General features: G+C 51.4%; 5 protein-coding genes across 5 annotated transcripts; 1 reads left to right on the forward strand and 4 right to left on the reverse strand.

Annotated features, from left to right (window-relative positions):
- Positions 1–500: 500 nt before the first annotated feature.
- On the forward strand, positions 501–1,385 carry PG998_005233 (uncharacterized protein; the record flags this gene model as incomplete). Its single annotated transcript, XM_066872051.1, has 4 exons — positions 501–620; positions 735–1,087; positions 1,160–1,226; positions 1,317–1,385. 4 exons carry the CDS (start codon positions 501–503, stop codon positions 1,383–1,385), a joined length of 609 nt encoding a protein of 202 aa, XP_066732148.1.
- A 1,844-nt stretch (positions 1,386–3,229) lies between these two features.
- On the reverse strand, positions 3,230–4,240 carry PG998_005234 (uncharacterized protein; the record flags this gene model as incomplete). The annotated part of the gene is made up of 2 exons (XM_066872052.1): positions 3,230–3,755; positions 3,849–4,240. 2 exons carry the CDS (start codon positions 4,238–4,240, stop codon positions 3,230–3,232), a joined length of 918 nt encoding a protein of 305 aa, XP_066732149.1.
- Positions 4,241–5,278: 1,038 nt separating this feature from the next.
- Positions 5,279–6,554, reverse strand: PG998_005235 (uncharacterized protein; the record flags this gene model as incomplete). The annotated part of the gene is made up of 3 exons (XM_066872053.1): positions 5,279–5,567; positions 5,677–6,332; positions 6,387–6,554. The coding sequence occupies 3 exons, from the start codon at positions 6,552–6,554 to the stop codon at positions 5,279–5,281; spliced, it is 1,113 nt and encodes a 370-aa protein (XP_066732150.1).
- Positions 6,555–8,442: 1,888 nt separating this feature from the next.
- Positions 8,443–9,784, reverse strand: PG998_005236 (uncharacterized protein; the record flags this gene model as incomplete). Its single annotated transcript, XM_066872054.1, has 5 exons — positions 8,443–8,480; positions 8,536–8,726; positions 8,797–9,203; positions 9,270–9,518; positions 9,590–9,784. 5 exons carry the CDS (start codon positions 9,782–9,784, stop codon positions 8,443–8,445), a joined length of 1,080 nt encoding a protein of 359 aa, XP_066732151.1.
- Positions 9,785–12,085: 2,301 nt separating this feature from the next.
- On the reverse strand, positions 12,086–19,208 carry PG998_005237 (Reducing polyketide synthase; the record flags this gene model as incomplete). Its single annotated transcript, XM_066872055.1, has 6 exons — positions 12,086–12,919; positions 12,989–13,309; positions 13,362–17,788; positions 17,868–17,978; positions 18,033–18,449; positions 18,521–19,208. The coding sequence occupies 6 exons, from the start codon at positions 19,206–19,208 to the stop codon at positions 12,086–12,088; spliced, it is 6,798 nt and encodes a 2,265-aa protein (XP_066732152.1).
- Between the last annotated feature and the right edge of the window lie 1,261 nt (positions 19,209–20,469).

A 20,469-nucleotide genomic window follows, 5' to 3' on the forward strand; every position in this document is an offset into this window, starting at 1 on the left:
TATGTTGAACTGATCTACGTACATAGATCTCGGGAATGCCCGACAACCTGCCGTGCCAAGAACCAGGGGGAGTGGCCTGCGCAAGCCTTAGTTCTTCACTATACCGCAGCTTGTTCATCTCAAGATCCACCCGCCCGGCACTAAAAATAACTCGTCACTATATTAGCTATCGCTATAGTCCATGACTGGTGTCAAATGCTTCCTATATTTCATCCGATCATTCTACAGCCTACTCCATGTTGAAGTCGCCCATCACGTGATCATGTATGAATTATCGATCTTATAGACCGTGTATTAAGGGGGATCACATTCTGGTAGAGGCTGTATAAACCACGATTCCCGCTGCGCTTTAATCGAATACTCTCCTTCTTCACCATCGATCTTTTCGACCCCGTTCTCTATCCCAAACCACATTCACTCATTCCCATTCCATCGTTAGACACCCAACCTGCCGAACACTCCTTACAGTAACATCCTTCCACTCTTCTCCAAGCATCAAAATGCAGATCTCCGGCGCTATCCTTCTCTCCAGCGTCATGGGCGCATCTGTCGTATCTGGCGCCGCTATTCGACCCAGAGCATCAGGCGACCGAGTCACCATTGGCCTCACGGGCGAAAAGGTTCGGAATCAATCCCCTTCTCCCGCTCCCAAATTACTTACAAGCATATATGCACTCCTCCATATGTACCACATGACCCCAGACTGACTCTATCGTTTAATTTTCGGGTTTTAGACTTCCACCGATATCATCGAGGGCCCCGAGCCCGTCAAGAAGCGCGACGTAGAGGAGCGCCAAGTCACTGGGGCCGTCGTTGCCATCGCCGGCATCGTCGGCACCGCCGCTCTGGAGGCGATTACCACGGCAGCCGTTGATGCCGCCGTCGACCTGGTCAAAAACATCTCCGAATGGAACTCGGCGCGCGAGGAGTTTACTAAAGCGACGGTCAAGGGCATGATGGATAACAACCCGGACACGACTAATCTGGTCGCGGCTGCCTGCTACAACATGGCGTACAAGCTCGAGACACCCGCCAACGTCGACTCGGTAGCCAGCCTGGATTTCAAGCTAGGTAGCCTTCACACCAAGTAAGTTGACACGCCTACTCCGCAGAGATTTCAGAGTCATGAATGCATTGCTGACCGCGCTGCAACAATTAGCTACGACTGCATGTACATCAAAGGCCCCAATACATTCTATACTCAGGGCGACGACGGTTACGCCAACGTGAGTTCTCCAGTCCCAGTGGATTATCCAATGTTTATCCACATGATCATCTCCTCCATTCGTTGACTTTTGGTTAATTCGTTCAAACAGCTTGCCTACAATTACTTCACCGACCGATGCACATTCACCAAGGCCACTGGTGATCTCACTTGCACTTAGAAGGTCGTCGTTCCTTCTTTTGAACAATATAGCTAGTGCGATTTATCCCTTATGTGAAGTATAGCAACGGGCTATTTGTACTGTTGGTTCTTTCATGGTGCTTAGGGGACTCTTGGGCTACGGTGGTTCGGAAACGGTTTTGTCATTTCTGTCTTTCGGTTTGTGCAAGATGTTGTTTGTTTCTGAGGAATAGGGGTACCAGACCTATAGGATACATCAGTTGTGTATTCAATCTGCACTGGATTTCTCACAACTCTGCTCATCCTTCAAGACGACCTTTTAAATGACGTGGTAAATGAGACGAAATACATCATACATGCCAAGCCACGTTATCACATGTGGCAATGTAACGCTCTAATCAAGCATGTAGTCATGTGGACGGGGATCACGGATGTATGTTTATCGCTTATGGTGTGTAATTCGGTAATTCCTCCCAGGTGCATCGTCACATCCCGGCTGCTAGAGTTCTCGGCGAGGACGTGAAAGGCTGATGGACTATTAAACCATACACCCCCTCCCCAGGATAAAGAATACGGCTGACTGAACTTGGCCTCGGATTGGCAGACTGTCAGAGGTTGATAGGGAGATTGTGGCCCTACATATGCAGTTGGTGAGAATCAGCTTACCCGCGGCACTTTAATTGGTCGTTTTGGGCAGAGGTTGCTCAGAAGCTGGAGACAAACCTGCGGTGCCATTCGTTACCGTGCAAAGGAAATTGATAGTGAGAAAGATGAGCCACAAATCTCGTTATGGAGAGAAATACCGCTCACCAATATTTGGTGGTAGCCCTACTACTTTCGTCCCAAGAAGTGGGAGATGGGCAGCCACTTGTTGATATGCCATTCCGCCCGCCTGGGTCGCGAGCCCGGGCTCATCAACGCCACGCCGAAGTCACCGCAATTTGATGACCAACGACTCATACCACATGTCAGGCACCATGGTCGGGGTGAGTGCCTTGTACAAGAAGTTCAATGACGATGGAACCCGATCAGTTCCGCAGTCAGCAGGCGTCGAAAATCGTGCTCCTTTTCCTCTACAGACGGATTCGTCGAACCCAATGGTGGTGCACATCGACGAAGACCATGTTGTCACCTCCCATCGTGGTCAATCAACCGATCAGAAACAGTTTCCTAACGACTTCCAACATGTGAACCTAGCGAGAAGACCCGGACTTTAATCGAGATCCAAACTCGCAAGGATGAGAATTTCACGGCCCAGATCAAAATCGCATAGGTGTCTACCAAGGCGGTAAGAAGTCTCCCAAGTATACATGTAATAAAGAAAATAAGGCATACCGGGTGACTTCGGAAGCCAACAAGTATCCTCGAAAACTCGGTCTACATAGACGACAGATTTTGATCGGGGCTCAGCATCCGGGTTTCAGGCCGTATTCTGTCTTTGCGTCCGGCGTGGATGCTGCCAGTAATGTTCATTTTCTATCACGCGCGCCACATGGGCGTACCCTTTTCTAAGGCGCCTCGCAGGCTCCCCCTACAACACGTCCGTCAATAGAGCGAAGAAGATTGTGTAGCACCATAGAGACGGCTGGATAGAGAAGAGTCTTCATGGGTAAGTCCTCAAGTTGTTCTTCTTAGAGAGTCGTTGCAGGTAATGTAAGAAGGGCTGCCCACTGAGAACAGCGTGGAGGATCGAGGCTTTAACAAGTGGCTTGTCAATTTATTACTTAACAGTCATATTTAAAAAACATAAAAAAGGATGATATGTCTCGCCGGTGCGAATAGGAACACGAAATCATTATTAGTCAATGATCAAGAAAGGGTAGCGAATTCAAAATGGTATACGACAACACGATCGCCCACCTCTGATATCTCCGATCGGTACGACTAACTACAGAAACGGGCGAACAGCCGGCGAAATTGCTTCATGTGCCCGACGCGCTTAGGAGGTACGGACGTCCCGCCTTGCAGCGTGCGGATCTGCCAGAGGACGCCGAGCAGACTGACTACTACAATTCTTTCCAAATCATCTGCAGATTCCTCTTCCTCGGGAAGCAGAATCACACCCTCACTCATCCCGCGCCACAGGGTCTTGCTACAACCCGCATCATGATAGATGGCGAGTGTTCGAGCTCCTGCCCCTGCGTCTTCAGACTTGTCCTTGTCGACTAGAGTGTACCGCAAGGGACCGTCCTCAATGGGGTGAACCTGCCACTCAAGCTCCCTCGTAGAGTCTGTGTGATTCATGTATTTGGATACCAGCGGGACATCTAGCCTGAAATAAGGGTGGTGGATCACCTCACCAGCCCTCTTTGAGGGAGGGATCGGGAAGAAAGTGTCCATCTGGATAGAACCCCTCGTCGATTCGATGGAGCTTGTCTGCAGCTCTTTGTTGGGTAACGGCAGAACGGTCCTATTTGTTGTATTCAAATGAATGACTATGTCAGCGTGGAGTAGCCATGGCGCCCTGCCTTGGTGGGGATGACAAAAAGGAAATCAAACTTACAGTCGGGTTTCCCCGCCTTGATTGCCCAGTGCTCGTTTCTCTACCGATATGATTGTGACCTTGTCATCGTCCGGCGCCGCTAGACAATGCATGTTGCCATGATATACAACCCGATGACTAGTGCCATCCGGACGTGGCCTCCTCGCCGCACTCAAGTTGAGGGCGTACAACGTAGAGCCCAGCTGCGAGCCACCAACAGCTCGGCGGTAAGAGTCGCCGGCCTCGTACACGGGGAGATGATTCGTGTTGTTGTCGTGGAACGGAAGGTAGAGGACGCGGGTGAGGTGGGCCGGTGCCGGCGCGGGCCGGCGCCCGAGCAAGGCATCGAAAAAGGCCGCGGTTTGTGTGCTGGAACTAGGGTGAGAGGAGGATGAGGATGAGGGCGAGGGCATGGGTGCCCAGTTACAGAGGCCCATCGACATGATAAGCGGGCTATGGGTCTGTACCGGTAGTCCTTGTGATCGTGGCGGGAGTGGTGTAATTATGAGAGTCTTTGAATTTCACATGGGATGCAAGTACATTTTCTCCAAGCTCAATCAATTTTGTCTCGGCTCCCTGGCACTTTATATCGAAGAACTTCACACACGTGGTGCTCCGACAAGGTGGAGGGGGGGTGCCATCAAGGAGAGGCTCACTCATGCCACCCCGATGACACCAGTCGCAGGATTGCCGGTCATAACAGCAATAGTTGTTGTGTTTGTTCCATACTGTCTCTCGCTACCAAGCAGATCGTCTTCCACATACTCCCCCATTGGTTCGATCGGTGCCTCAGTTACACGCAGAGCAAACGATGTCGGAGACGCACCCTTCTGAGACTAGTGTGCCACGGCCAGACTCATCCCAAAGAGGTAACTCCGCCCAACGTCCCCTACGTTGATCACCCGGCCGTCTTACAACGGGCCTATTGGAGCTTCCCCAATCACTTTCCTCATATCTTCCCACCGTAGTAACCTCCTTGGTCACCACTTATGAGCCAAAGGAAGACGTAAGGGTGGCTCAAGGTAGCCAAAACCCCCGACTCTTGGTTTCGGCTCTACATAGAGGTAGGCATAGGAAGCTCCCATGTTTCTCAGCCGGGTACGCACGCCACGAGATTGTGGATTTACGTTCGATCACACAAGGGTTATGTATGCAAATTTGAAGAACAATGACATTATGATGTGACATGTATAGGTTGATAGCGAGCTCGGCCTCCATACATATTTAGTAGGAATGGGCAGGACTTCTCTGCACTTGAAAAAGCTTGACTTGACAAGGGAGAAACAATACATGACAGCTACAACAACAATCGGTGTTTTTGTAGAGAGGTTATGAGTTTCCTTTCCAATTCCACACAGTACATAATCACCATATCCTCCAAAGGTTCCTGACAATTCCATTGATGTTGTCAATCACCGCGTCCCGTGACATGTCGCTTATGCCAGCCAGCTCTAGCCCGATTCTCGTTGAATCCGGTACAGTTCCGTAAGAACTTGTGCACTAGCCATATCCTCCTCCAATATATCACTCTGACCTTTGATTTCTTCCACTTGGTTTTCCAGCTCCGCAATACGGCGTTCAAACTCTATCTTCCGCGTCTGATGCTGCATGTTCTCCGCTTCGAGTGTTTCAATCCGCTGACCTTGTAGTTCGAGTCGTTGGTCTTGTAGCCCAATTCGAGCTTCGATGGCGCTTAATAGATCGTCCGAGTCGACAAGGTTAATCAAGGGGAAATGTGACCTGGTATGGGCGAGAGCTTCCGCATCTGGTGAACAAAGACGGCCTCGTTTTGACGTGCCTCGGAGGTCGTTGGATCCTTCGCTTCTTCCGCGGAAGAAGTGACGCTTACAGTTGGTATCTAGCAGCGTAGAACAGCAAATCAGTACGGATCGAGGTACTGATCGAAAACGGAGTGGGTAGAATATGGGCAAGGAAGTCGGGAGTAATGGGAAACATACTCTTCGAAGCTGACGCAAGAGCCTCATTTTCTTCGTCAGGATATCCCGGAAACTCATTGCTGCCTGGGGGGCCGTAGTCAGATGGCGTCGTGGCAGCAACTGTGTCATTGCCTGTCTTGGCCGTTGAAGTCGTACTTCTCTCGTCTTCATTCACATACTCTGGCAGAGGGGCATGATCTTCCTTGGTCTGGTTGCTGTAGTTCTCCTGCCGGGCTATTGACAAAGGCTCGGCTCGCTGTGACGTGTCTGTCGAACTCAGAAATGGCCGAACGGCCTGGTAGAAGATACGGTACTCCGCTTTTGTTAACTTTTGGCTAGGCAAATACACGGAAAACACTGAGGATTTCGCAAGCGACATAATGGCTTCAGCAGCGCCAATACCTTGCAAGCCAGGTGCCGCTTCTCCGGCGGGACTAACGAGTTGGCCATGACTGCGCAATTGGAAATGGAGGCGTGTGAGATCTTGCCTGGAGCTGAGATGCTGGCGCACAAGATCCAGGCAAGGTGGAGGGTTGCCCGCTTGTTCATAGTCGTGTGATGATCGGTCCTAAGATAATAAACAGTCAGGCGTGAGCTGGAGGGAAGGCGCTCGATCGCCTACGCCGAGGCTGAAAGTGAAGAGGATGAATGGAGATGTAGACGTTGTTTTGACATTGAGAGCCACAACATCCTTCAGCACGTGCTCCTTGGGGGATTCGCAGACAACGACGATTGGATGCGTAAATCGCATCTCTCCCGGAGATTCAGCGATGGCGATATCGGTTGACATGTTGCGGATGGGATCAAACCCTACATGTGCACCCAACTGGCGCAGGCATGAAGTTAGTAGACAAATGCGAGGGGAATCCGTACCTTGTAACCCTTGTCCTCTGTAGAGAACTTTCACCCCTCCTCAGATGACGTGAATCGAGCTTCAGTGTGGACCAATATCTAATCCGACAATATTACATTACCCTGAGATCAATCGTAGCATGACCAAGGTGGCAGGTCCCTTCTGTAATGTGCAGTACAGAAGAAATCTGATATAACCCACCGGTCCGATATAATCCAGAAGCCCTGCAAGATGCCAAGAAGAAGAGGGAACACACGTGAAAACTCGGCGAGTGAGGCCCAAATCCAAGCCCGACAATATTGCATTACCCTGAGATCATTCGTAGCGTGACCGAAGCGGCAGGCCCGTTCTGTGATGTGCGATACAGAAAGGTTCTGAGATAATCCGCTACTGGTCCGAACAATCCAGAAGCCCTGCAAGCTGCCCAGAAGAGGAAGAGCGAACACGTGAAAATTCGTGAATTCAACATGACCCAGAAACTATCCAGACAACATCACCTAACCCTGAGACCAATCGTAGCATGACCAAGCGGCAGGCCCGTTCTGTAAAGTGCAATACAGATAGGCTCTGATGTAATCCGCTTGGTCCAATGTAGTCCAGAAGCCCGGCGAGTTGACAGGATAGAGAGAAGGAACACGTCTAAGCCCAGATCTAAGCCGAAAACATCACCTAACCCTGAGACCATTCGTAGCATGACCAAGCGGCAGACCCTGTTCTGTGAAGTGCAATACAGAAAGGTTCTGATGTAATCCGCTTGGTCCGATGTAGTCCAGAAGCCCGGCGAGTTGACAGAATAGACAGGGAGCACATGCGATAAAACGACAAGCGAGTGTGTGAGGGTCCCGTGGTGTGGGTGGGTTTGTTGCAGAAGGAAATTGATGTTTGGGGATGGAAGAATTTGAAAGTTGGGAGACTGGAGAGAAGGTTTGATGCTTAGGAAAACATTGGAAAATCGAACGGGCCGTTGGGGGCGGGTCCTTGGGGAAAGTAGTGGGGTGTGGGGTGGGTGGGGGCAGTTGCTTACCAGACAGGGCAGGCACCACAAGTAATCAGCTTTTGTGTCTTTGAGGCTAGGAAGACGCGGTACTTGGACAGGTCCCCAAAAGTCGAAATCGAAACCGAAACGCGATCGGTGAGGACAGTATTCATTAGTGCGAAAAAGACTTATTTGACAGTCAAAGGTCAAAGGTCGGTACTTCCACTGATGTTGAAGTACGTGTGGAGGATGCAAATCAGTGGATCAGTCTCGAATGAAAGATGTCCCTGAAGTACAATCGAGCCCCACTGGTAGGGCTGGTAGTGTCGGGTGATTCTAGCAACTAACCTAACCCAGCGTGCTTGATTGTTAGTACTACAGCCCTTTAACTTTGATTGATTTTTTCTTAAAGTCCTATCTCACCCTTCCCTCACAATACCTCACATCGCTTTCCTAAAAATGGGGCTGATTAGTATCGAGTTCATGCCGAAACTGCGTCACTACAGCAGGCTCTTGTCATGTGGGAAACCTGTGCTGCTAAGCAAATTTGGGCATGTAGGAGCATACGCAGGCTAGACGTTAATGGCACGGCACTAAGATTTATTCCAACTGTTACGCAAAACCCCACGATATCCCTATGTCTTACATCTTGGCCAATCTGGACTTCCATACTACCAGATCGTTCTGCGAGACTGACATGCTGAGACACCCGATCTCCGTTCTCCACATGCGTCTACTAGTAATCAGACATAAGATGAGATAATGGAACCAATCATCATGTTCAATCCGTCAATCGAAGTGTCCTTTGATCGTCAATGGCGGGGTTCAAGCTGTGGTAGTGTACCCTCATCATGCCACCTGAGTGCCGCCAGGGAGCTCTGTGATCCCTAAAACCGGCGTGTCAGTTGATTGGCTGTGCTTGGAGATGTCATCTTGACTTACAGCCTTCTGAACCAACATCTTCCTTCGCCTGCTGATTTTTGATGCATCCAATAGCGTCCTTGCCATCTTGGATGGTCAGAACCTTGTCGCAGTACTCGCTGCCGCAGGTCTTCCCTAGACCATCCATGGCGCGCTGAAGAGCATCGCCCTTCCACCCGAAAAGATAATCTCCATGGGCACCGTACCCAGTGCTACAAGTGAGAGGGTTTAGATATGCTATCCATGAGTGACACAGCGGCTGTGTGTGAGGAACGAACTCACGGGTCACCAAAACTGTACACCAATGGCTGCTTGCCATTTTTCCAATACTTGGCGTCATTGAACGGTGTCGTGTCGAACATGATCTCGTACATGACCTGCGGGATGCGCACAGGATGCGTGCTGGGGCACCGATCGCCTGCCAACGCTGAGCCTGACGAGTACGCGACGTGGCTCTGGTGATCGGGGCTATCAACATCCTTCCCGTTCCAACAAGAAGGGAATATAATCGTTGCCCTGATGCCCCCTGGGCATGGAGTCTTAGGAAATGTCGCCGTGTCGCTTCGGTCGCACGGGGCACCGGCCCCTCCCGAGACGCGGTCCGACTTGGCTAGGCAGCGGTGGCAGATGCCGGGCGCCATGCCGGTCTTGCTGCGGAGCATCGGGTTGCCCGCGAGCATGCGGAAACCCTGAGAATCACGGTGTTAATATGTTGATACTATGAGAGCGCGAAACCAAGACGGGCTGCATCTTACCACGGGAAACGCCTTGACCTTCATGTTCCGCCCAGAGAATGGCAACATGTAGTAAACGGTAAGACCGCCATCTTGAGGAAGGAGAGTCCCGTTCAGTCGCCCGTTCGCCATCTGGGGGACGCGCTTGTATGTTCCGTTTTCGGGGGATTGGAAGTACATCGATGCGGTCCAGTAGTTACTTGTGTCTTCCTTATAAATGCAGGATGTACAAGTGGACTGAGCAGGGGGATCAATCGTGTTTGGGTCCATCTAAGTATCCGGATATCGTTAGCAGGTGGTTACTGATATGATCGATCTATCACGAATGAAAAACAACATACCGTAACGTTGAAGGAGTTGCCTCCAACAATCTGGTGGACGTGTGGTGACGGGCTGAGCCCGGGAGTCACCAGGGGGTCGACACGCTCGACGACAAGCTGGGAGCATCCGAATCGGAGGAAGGACGCTGATCCTAGACTTTGCCCAAAGGCGCTATCCGCGAAAAGCGCGGTAGTTGCGAGGTACCACCACGACATCGTTGAAGCTGCTGCTATAGTTGAAGATCAAACGATATCTGAGATAACTTTACTGTGATTTCAACGACAATAGCACACGGTTGAGGTGGCCTCGGCGAGGATCACCATGTAATATACAGTCCTGGAGAAACTGGATGGCCAACGTCACACCAAATGATCCGCTACGTGAGTGTTAATTAGGCCGCTATCAGAAAAGAACTGCCGGTATATCGTCTGTCTTGGCTTCCTAGATAGGCCATGAAGATGTATTCATTGCTGTAAATTGCATTTCGAAACTCGTCTTACTATTGGTCATGTCCTCTATGGAGGAGCTCGTCACTGTCTGGTCCGACCAATGAAACAAGTCGGCAGTGCATTTACCCACCCGTATCATGCCGAAAACCTGCATATTTAACTTAATTAAGGAACACTTTTTCCACTATCACCACAACACTCGGCAGTTGCAACTATCTTGACGACAATGGTTTACCTCGCATACCTAGGATCGAACGGTTTTCAAAAGAAGAAGGTAAAAGTCAACATTGAGGTCGCCCAGTGACATCAAACTTTCTAGAAAGCTCGTGAACACAAGCTCTTAGTTCAGTATACTGTTTGTCATGGTTCCTGACAAAGCAGTTGATATCTCCCATCCCCGCCCGAGTCAAAGTCCTGCAAGCTGACAGACGACCAAGTGCTACTCAACCTTGATGTATATGTAGTGGGCTTCCTTTCCTTTTGTTACAATATGCTATGGCAAAGAGCCAAAATGCTCAGACGATACCTAACCTATCTGCTTACTGAATACTACCGCCCAAACAGATAGATACCAAATCGAATTCTGATATCAACTGGCGAACTCATATTTCAAAGCTATCCAACAAGCTGTATACACATTTGGACCATTTTGGAGTGTGATTTGGCTATTTCTAGGGACATTGACTCAACAAGGGCGTGATCTTAGACTAACAGCAACTACCCCTGGGTTCCCTAGGACCTCATAGTACGTAATAATGGTTAATGGATGTTGACGCCGTCTAGCATTGTCAGCGGCTGCCATTTAGACCAGCTCATGACACCATTACAAATGGCCACCTTGATGGCCAGCTAACTAATTTGATCAAGCTCAGCCCATATCCAACTACACAGCTCAGTGTTACCGGACTAATCGTGAAGCTCGTACCCTGAAGCCCCTTGGAATTGCCGATATATTCTAGACAACTGGAGCCAAGCCCTAGCTCATGATTCCGATATATATGTAGACTCACAGGCCTTCGAACGTCGTCTCAAGTGTTAGCCACGTCCGAAGATTTGATATACACTGCCTCTACTCAGGTTTTCCATCATGGGTAAGTTGGCGATGGCAGCAGACGTTGATATGTAATCTCTCATGTTGAATCGGAATACTAAGGGGATAGATGACATCGCCACCTGGCTAGAAATATCTATATGCCACAAATACTGTCTAGTGTCACAGCCTTCCTGCGCTGTGCCGGCTATTCTTTTTATCTACCAGCAGGACCATTGTACAATGTGACAGGGAATTTTCTGTCTCCGTTGCCTTTCTACTGATCGCATCGCTCAGCTTCTGATCGGCCAAATCACTACTTAGCCAAGATGAAAACCAGCATAGCGGCTTCCGATCTCTCTACAATAGCTGCATCTCCGAAGTCCATCGGGCTTTAAATGTCTGGGTCTAGTAGGTCAAATCCCTACTCTTTACATTCACGGCCGAGATGGCTGATGTTACCACTATTGTCTTTTGGGTAAAATGAACGACGAAAGGAGGCTAACCTGTGTTGCGACAACATAGCTAGGGCATACACGTTGAGTCCCGGCAGGACCTACACGATGAAGAATGAATGGGTTGGCTATCACAGTGGTAATACCACGATTATCAATACAGCAGAACTCGGATCGCAGCTAGTAGACCAGGAGGGAACAACTGGTACCTGGTATGTCTTTCCTACAAGACCTGTGGTCGGACTCGCCGGGATCGGTTTCTTGGGCTGGTGGATCGTGCGGCGCAGGGCGGCGGGGGTACAATTAGGGGCCACTCTTGCCCCAAAACATGGCGCGCACTGCGACCGGTGCGAAACTCATGTCCTAAGATGCCATCCGTTCACAATCCAATGCAAACCATGGAGGTGTATCAAGGTCTAAAGGTATCATGGATATATGTTATGTACCGAGTATGGAGATCTATCTGCAAAGAAAGCTCTGAGATACGGACTGGAGCGCGCCAACCAAACCTACGCACGCAAAGAGTAACACACAAAGGAAAGAAGGAAAACCCGCTGACCCTCCACCACCCTACCAAAACGCCTACCCAGCAAAGTTGACCAACTTGCTCTTCACACACACGGCCTTGGCCAAAGTCTGAATCGAGCCGCTGGAAAGAAGCTCCAGCACTTGCAACGTTGCCTCAAACTCGCGCGTGATGAAATTCCGGATTTCAATCGCCACCAGTGAGTCGAGCGGGTAGTAAGACAGAGACCGCGTCACGTCAAGGTCATCCTCTTCCATCATCATCACCGCCGCCAGCTTGTACACAAGCCCGTCGCACACCACCTGCTCGGCCTCCGCCGCGCTCTGGGCTGACTTGACTGCTGCATTGTACGAGACAACCTTGAATGACGCACCCAGCGACGCGTCGGCAGCGGCGGCAGCCTCGGCAGCCTCGCGGAGATGTTTGAACTTCGCGTCAGTCGTCCAGAATGGTTGCATGGTCGGCGTGATCCGCATTCCAGTAATGGCATGGTTGCTGCACGAGACGGCCATTCGTCCGTCTATAGCAGTCCCAAGTAGGGCAAGGACCTCGGCCTCGCAGATAGTATCACCTCCTAGGTTCTTAGCGACTTCGGCTGCTTTCTCGGCGTCTTCCGCCAGGTATCCAGTATCGGAAATGGCTGTCAGATCCATGGACGAAGCCGGCAATCCCTGCGAAAGCCGATACTGCACGAAAGCATTCAAGAAGCAATTGGCGGCTGCGTACGCTGCTTGACCGCGATTGCCGACAGCGCCAGCGGCTGATGAGATGGCCACGAAGAAATCGAGTGGTGCGTTGCGAAGCGCATGGTGGAAGTTCCATGCGCCCTGCACCTTCGATTCGGTAACCGTTGTGTACTGGTCGTAGGTCATTTTCTCAAAGAGAACGTCCTGTCGGGGTTTCAAGTCAGCTTGGCCCAGATACCTTCGAGTATCAATTCGACTGAAGAATAAACTTACCCGCAGAACCATGGCTCCATGGATCACACCCCGTACGGGAGGCATATCCTCTAAATCATAGCTCACCAGATTTTCCACATCGGCAGGATTGGCGACATCGCACTTCTGCACCATGATTTCGGCTCCGAGGGGTGTAACCTCATCAATCAGCTCTTTGACTTTACCGGTCGCTGAGCCGCTTCTCGACAGCAGTACGACGTGTCTTGCACCGCGGCTGACCATCCATCGACACATGCTGCGACCCAAACCACCTGTGCCTCCAATGAGAAGATACGTCGCGTCAGATCGGAGCATTTGCCGAGGCGTCTTGGGTGGCGTTGCCTAGTACACATCAGTATAAAATGCCATCTAAGATATTTGAAGCATCACTTACCTTGACATTGTCTCCCGCACCGGGGACTACGACCAGCTTCCCGTGCGACTTGGTGCTCTGAAGCGTTTTCATTGCCCCTTCGATCTCTGAGATCGGATAGGTGGTGATAGGCAACGCGGGGCGGACTTTGTTGTACTTGACAAGCTTCGACACATCACTCAACAGTCGTTGCATGATCTTCGGTTTCTCGGCGGCTAAAGATATCATATCCACAGACGTGAAACTCGCGTTGTGCTCGAATTGGACCATCTCTAGGCGAGTGCTTGTGTCGGTGTCCCGTGTGCCGATATCGATGAGTCTGCCGAACTTATTCAGGCATTGCCAGCTTTCCTTGAGAGCGTCACCGCCGACACAGTTCAGCACAACGTCAACCCCACGACCGTCTGTTGCATTCCGCAACGAGTTACCAAACGCTAGGTTGCGACTGTAGAATATGTGGTCCTCGGGAATACCGTATTCGGAAACCAATGCCTGCTTCTTCTCCGGGCTTCCCACAGTTGCGTACACATCGGCGCCTATCATCTGTGCCAATGAGACGGCGGCCTGCCCTACTGCCCCCGCTGCTGCGTGGATCAATACACTTTCATCTTCGTGTAGCCGACCCAGCTCAATTAGCGAGTAGTAAGCTGTACTGTACGCCAGTGGCAAGCTTGCGCCAGCTTCGAAGGTCATCTCAGCCGGCAGCTTGAAGGCAAAGCCAGCTTTGGTCCGCAACTTCGTAGCGAAAGCACCACCTTCGATGGCAAGAGCAGCGATGCGGTCACCTGCTTTCAGGCCTTTGACATCACTGCCGACAACTGTGATAATGCCGCTAGCCTCGAACCCAAAGCCGGTATTAGTGAGCTTGCCATGGGCGGCGGCAAGATCGCGATGGTTGATGCCAACCGCCCTGACGTCGATCTCGATATCGCTCGATCCAAGTGATGTCGCAAGTGATTCATCGTCGGTGAAATGCAATGTCTCCAGTATTCCAGGATCGGCAATGGCCAACTTCAAGGACCGATCTGCTTGACCAAAGGAGGTCGATCGGAGCGCTGATAGATTGGTCTCATTGTGCACGATTTCATTCATTACTGGATCATTGATGATACGCGGAGTCAACAACTGGCCGTCCCGCTCCATAAACTCCAGCTCGCCGGTGGGCGAGTTGCTCGGCCCGAAAGCCCTTGAAACCGTTTCGACAATGATCGGGAGTATCTGGTTTGCCGACATTGCGACTCGTCCGTCCAGATCTAGAGTCGCGAAAGGTAAGAGAGTCTCGGATCTAATTGTACGGCTGAGTCCTGTAACCATATTCATATCAGGCGAGGTTGCATGATCGTATGCACCACACACAACCCACAGTACGCCTCGCACGGCTGTCAAGATCTGCTGCAGAGCTGCAAACTGGTCCCCGTGAAGAGTGGAAAGTAGCGGCCTCTCAAGTTCAGCAAGAAATATGCAGAGCTTGTCGTCGGTCCTGACGCTGAACAAGTCGCCAGTCGTTGGCCATTTCCCTGTATCACGCTGTACAACATTTGCCAGACTGATAGCAAGCTCTTTCTGAAGGGGTGTGTCGGCGTGGACAATCACAACGTCGGTTTCTGGTAGCTTAGGCTCTGAGGAATTGCCGAAATTAGTGGCCAAGGGCTCCCAGTCGAGCTTGTAACACAGTTCTCGGTGAGACTCCAATGTTTCGACTTCACGATCCAGGATTGGTGTCACTGTTAGGCCGTCCAGAGTGATCAGAGATTCGAGAGGATTCGTAGGCGATGCAGCAAACATAGTCAATGAAAGAGGCTGGGTGCCATGACTTGCTTTGTTGCCTTCACAGAACGCCTGGAGCTTATGACCAACAACACTCGTGGCCTCGGTAATCTCCTTCGAAATCGAAATCCTCTCAACCGACGAAGGCAGGTAGATAATGTCAAGATTTCCTCGTACCTGGCCGATGACAAGCCAATACATTGATATGAGCGACTCAAGAAATGCCGGTTGAACCACAGCACTGCTTATGTAGTGGTTGGGCATTTCCTTGGCCACATCTGGCACAATCAAGTCGCTTTTACAGCATGTGTTAGATGCCGACCCGTTGGTGATTCCCTGGAAGGCACTTCCATACGAAACGCCCAATTCTGCCAATTGATCGTACATTTGTGCCGAATCGACAGATTTCGAAGCGCCTTGATTGACGGCATTGATAGAAGCCTCTCTGAGCGCGCTGGTGTCTCTTGCCCGCTTGTCGCCATCGACCTCATTTGTGTCTCTGTCGACAACGGCCACGAAGCCTTTGCAGTGTTCCTTCCAACCTTGGCTGCTGGTCCAGGAATTGATGTGAAACTCCCTCCAGGTCTCGGAGGCAACGACTGCGGTGCGCTCTTGATGCGGCCGCAGTGTCGTCGTAAGCTCGACATCTTCGTCCTGGATGACCAAAGGCGCAGTCACAACTACGCTCTCCAACTGATAATGGTCGAAATGCTGTCCGGTCTCGACCGCCATCTGCTTCACGGCCTCAATTGCCATCGCTATATACCCCGACATGGGGAATATTGTAAGTGATTGGATCTTGTGATGCTCCAGCCATGGTAGATCATCCAGCCGTACGATATTGCGCCAAGTCGGCTCAAGGTCGCTCGAAAAGTTTGCCTCGGTACCCAGAATATCGTTGCGAGGCGCGTTCCGGTTTCTGTGTTTAAGTGTCATTCGAGACTCATGCCAGTATTTGGACGATTTGTTCCATGGATATCGCGGCAGATCCGTCAGCAGCATAGGGGTCTTGGCCGGCTTCGGGTAGTTGATGGCTTCAAAGTCCAGGGTAGCACCCTTGGTGAATAGAGTAGCCGCCAGTTCCAGCGCCGTCTCAACTGCGTCTTTCTTTCGTGCCAGCATGGAGGCATATGGGATTTTGGCGGCAGACCCTCCCGCGGCCTTCAGGACTTGCTTCACGGGTCCCTGGAGAGCGGAGTGCGGACCAAGTTCAACCAGCATATTGACACCGGTTCGATGCTCGCCCACTGACTCAACCATACTCTGCACCGCCTCGTTAAACTTCACCGGGCACGTCAAGTTCTGTACCCAGTAGGATGCTTCCAATTCCGCACCGTCAATCTGTCGACCGACCAACGACGAGTGGAATCGTGTCCCTGTGGAGACCGGACCGTCGACCATGCGGATGGATTGCAGGTAATCTTTCCCAATAAGGCTCATGTGGTGGGAATGGTACGCCGTATCGACGAAAAGCTTCCGGTTGAACATCTGTTTCTCCTCAACGATGACCTTGAGCTCATCGATACCGGCCTCATCTCCCGAGATGGTGAGACTGCTTGGGCTGTTGTAGCACGCAATCCTGACGTTTCCGTTTTTGATGTCTGAGAGAAGCGGCTCGAATTCTTCTTTCGTTCCGCCCACGGCCATCATTGCCCCGCGGAGCTCGGGATGTCGCTCCTTGAGCACGGGAATCAGTCGACCTCTGTGGTAGGCAATCGCCACGCACGCCTCAAATGTCAGGACACCAGCGGCGTAGGCTGCACCAATCTCGCCGCTGGAGTGCCCAGCCACGGCCGTAGGTCGGACGCCCCAGGAGAATAGCAGGTCTGTCAGAGCCAGCTGGATCGCAGTGCATGATGGCTGGCTAATGTGAGCTGCACCAACTGCGGTGGTCTTCTCGTCCTTGCTCAACTCTTCGATCAGTGACCATGTGGCGCCGAGCGATGCCAAACACTCATCCGCGTAGTCAATCGCCTTCCTGAAGACTGGATAGTGCTCATACAGCTCACGGCCCATCCCGTACCACTGCGCTCCCTGACCAGTGAAGATGAACCCAATACGCAGAGGGTCGCTTTCTTTGCCAGGAACGAACTTTTGGCTGTTGATGGCATCGATCAGGTCAAAAGAGCGCTTGGCGGGAATGGCCACACGCCACTGGAGCAAAGACCGTCGCTGGCATAGCGTGTAGGCCACATTACTCATCAGGTCCTTCTGGAACATCTCCGGGCGCTGTTCTAAGTAGATGACCAGCTGCTTCGCCACGGACTCGAGCGAGGATTTGTCATTGGCCGAGAGCGCGAACAGCTTCCTCCCCGGGTCCTCGTCCTTCAGGTCCGCGTCACTCTTGGGGCCGCCTCGCTGGGTGAAAGGTACGCGTTCGAGGACGACATGCGCGTTGGTGCCGCCGAAGCCAAAGTTGTTGACGCTGACGTACTTTTTGTTCCTTGGCCAAGGACGCTGATTGACGGGGACCTTCATATGCCACTCTTTGAATGGGATCTTCTCGTTTGGGTACGTGAAGTCATAGTTGGGAAGAACGAACCCTCTCTCCAACATCAAGGCGGCCTTGATAACAGCGATGATCCCCGATGCCCCTTCCAAGTGGCCAATGTTGGACTTGACTGATCCCAGTAATAGAGGATCCCGTACTGAGCGGTTTGCCCCGAATACGTTGTGGATTGCTGCCAAGTAAGTTAGGTCAGTACCAGTCGTCGCTATCAGATGGCCGCGGCCTGGTGTCGTATCAGAGCCCTTTCTTACCTGTTGCTTCTATTGGATCGCCGACTCTCGTCCCCGTGCCATGTGCCTCGATAAATCCCGTATCGGAGGGCTTTATGCCTGCATTCTGATACACCTGTCTCATGAGGGTTTCTGACGCGATCTGTTAGTATGCAGCTCAACTGCATCGGTCTGGGGAAGACGAACCTTGGGCAGTTCCACAGGGCATGGTAATGCCGGGAGTTTTTCCATCTTGGTTGATCCCGTTACCCACAATAACGGCCCGGATCGAGTCGTTATCCAGGCGTGCCTGATCAAGGGGCTTCAATATGATCATGCCACAGCCCTCACCCCTTCCGAAACCGGTTCCCCGATTGTCGAAAGAATACGATCTACCAGAGTCCGAGAACAGCCTCGATTTGGCGAATGAGATCCAGAACTCGGGAAGCATGTTAAGATGGCAACCACCAACAATCGCCATGCTCGATTCGCCGGATCGTAGACTCTGGCAAGCGAGGTGTAATGCGACAAGACTGGATGAACATGCGGTATCTGTGGTAAAGCTGGGGCCTTTCAAGTCGAAAAAGTGCGACAGTCTGTTGGACTGCATGGCATATGCGCACCCTACAAGTGTCAAGCAAAGGTTAGTAATCGTTTGACGCGTGGGGAGTGGCTGGTCCGTTGTCCTTGCTTACCTGTAGCTTGGTGCATTGGGATCCGATCTGTGTCCCTGAAACAATGGGACTCATATTCAGGGAATGAGCCACCTACGAAGACACCCACATCTTTACCAACAATGGTGTGTTTGGGGACCCCAGCATTTTCGAGGGCCTCAAAAGTGCACTCGAGCAGCAACCGCTGTTGTGGGTCCATAGATATGGCCTCCTTTTCCGTCAGACTGAAGAATGGCGCGTCGAAGGCAGCAAGATCAACCGATTCGTCGCTCAAGAAGTGCCCGCCGACGGGGTTATGGCACCCGGCCTTTCCTGGGTTTGGGTGCTGAAAGCTCGACGCGTCGAACCGGGACTTGGGGATGGCTGAGTAGCCTGATCGTGCTCGGGCGCACAGCTCCCAGAATTCGGACGCGCTGGAGACGTTCCCTGGCAGTCGACATGACATGCCAACTATAGCCAAGGGTACCGGTTTCGCCGTCAGCTTGGGAACTCCAGTTGTCTCGCCATTTTTCGGTGATACCGTCTCTCCTGGAAAGGCATCACCGACTCGGTGGTGGCCGCCGTTGATAGGACTGCCCCCATTGAGTCCGGTGTCATGGCCATTGAATGTGTCGCTGGTGCCATTGCTACCAACACCATTGCTCAAGCCATTGGTGTGTCCATTGACTTGTTCAAGGGTATTATGACCGTTCACGGCTGAAGGAGCCATGGTACATGTCGTCTTTTGCGTATATACTGCAACAAATGTAGGTCCTGCAGGTTGACCAGTGGGTAAGAAACGTAAAGATGGATGACAACACCAACAGGAACTACCATCCGTAACTTATATGATTGCGCGAATAGAAACGGCACCGGACGATCTTGTCTTATACTGGCAGAGGATCTTTTCTGGAAGTATGAGCGCAATGCCATGTGATGCTACTAATTGGCAGGGCATCTATTCTATCTCATCAAGTCATTCACAGATTGGATTTGATCTTCCGTCGAGCGGATGATCATTCCGGCCTGAGAACGGAGTGACTATGTCTCAGCCCTTTAGGCGGCACTTGAAGATTATTCCCCTGCTGGTCTATCCGAAACAATTTGGCTACGGATAGAAGGATGAACTACTGTCGAAATGGTCTACGAATGGCAATGTAGCATATGAAAGAACTTCTATGAATCCTGGATCGCCGGGGTTCATGATAGAGCGGGCAGTTAAATTCGGCAACCCGACCAGAGATCTACCTGGGCTTATTGGTTCGTGCCACCTATCTCGTACCTGAGCAGCTGTGTAAGCCCAGAACGCTTTATATGAAAATGCTGTCATATTTGGCGTGATGGGTGTCGATCCTATGACCCGTATTTTACCCCCAGAAAGAGATATTTTACCACCATCCAGACTTCGAGAACCTCCGTGGCCCTTCCTCGGTACAACGGTACCATGGCGAGTCTCAGCCGGATAAGGGCGAGGGAAGGAGATTTCCAGCTCACACAGAGCTGTACCGGAACCGGGTTATGGTACTGCAATGCGCCCATGTTGGCTCTATCCTGTGTCGCAGACAAATTCCAGCAGGGAATACAAGCAGATATCAATTTCGGGACGCGCTTTCCAAGGAGACCGACTTACCCTAACCGAGTGCTACTTCTGATAGGCATGTGTCCCGGTTTATGTTCCTAGGTGAATATTAGTGACTTCATATGGACTTCCGGATCCTATACCACCATACTAAGTGCATGATATGAGATAGAGACCCTGGCTGCATGATTGCGTCTGGTTTATCTCTTGGGGATACTACGTTACTGGCTCCAGGGGGGTACGGAAGATTCCATGTTTCTGGATAACAAACATAAAGAGCCTGGCATGGCAATATCGACACCCGCGACGTTGGCGACAGATTGCGACGGTAGAGTGTCGTTTGATATGCCGGCCTTGGCACGCGGCACTTGAGGAGGTTAAGCATGTAAGAATGCAGGTGACATTGGTGGGG

Source organism: Apiospora kogelbergensis (assembly GCF_038363985.1).
Source record: "Apiospora kogelbergensis strain CBS 113332 chromosome Unknown utg000003l_segment0_segment0, whole genome shotgun sequence".
Classification (NCBI taxonomy): Eukaryota; Fungi; Ascomycota; class Sordariomycetes; order Amphisphaeriales; family Apiosporaceae; genus Apiospora; species Apiospora kogelbergensis.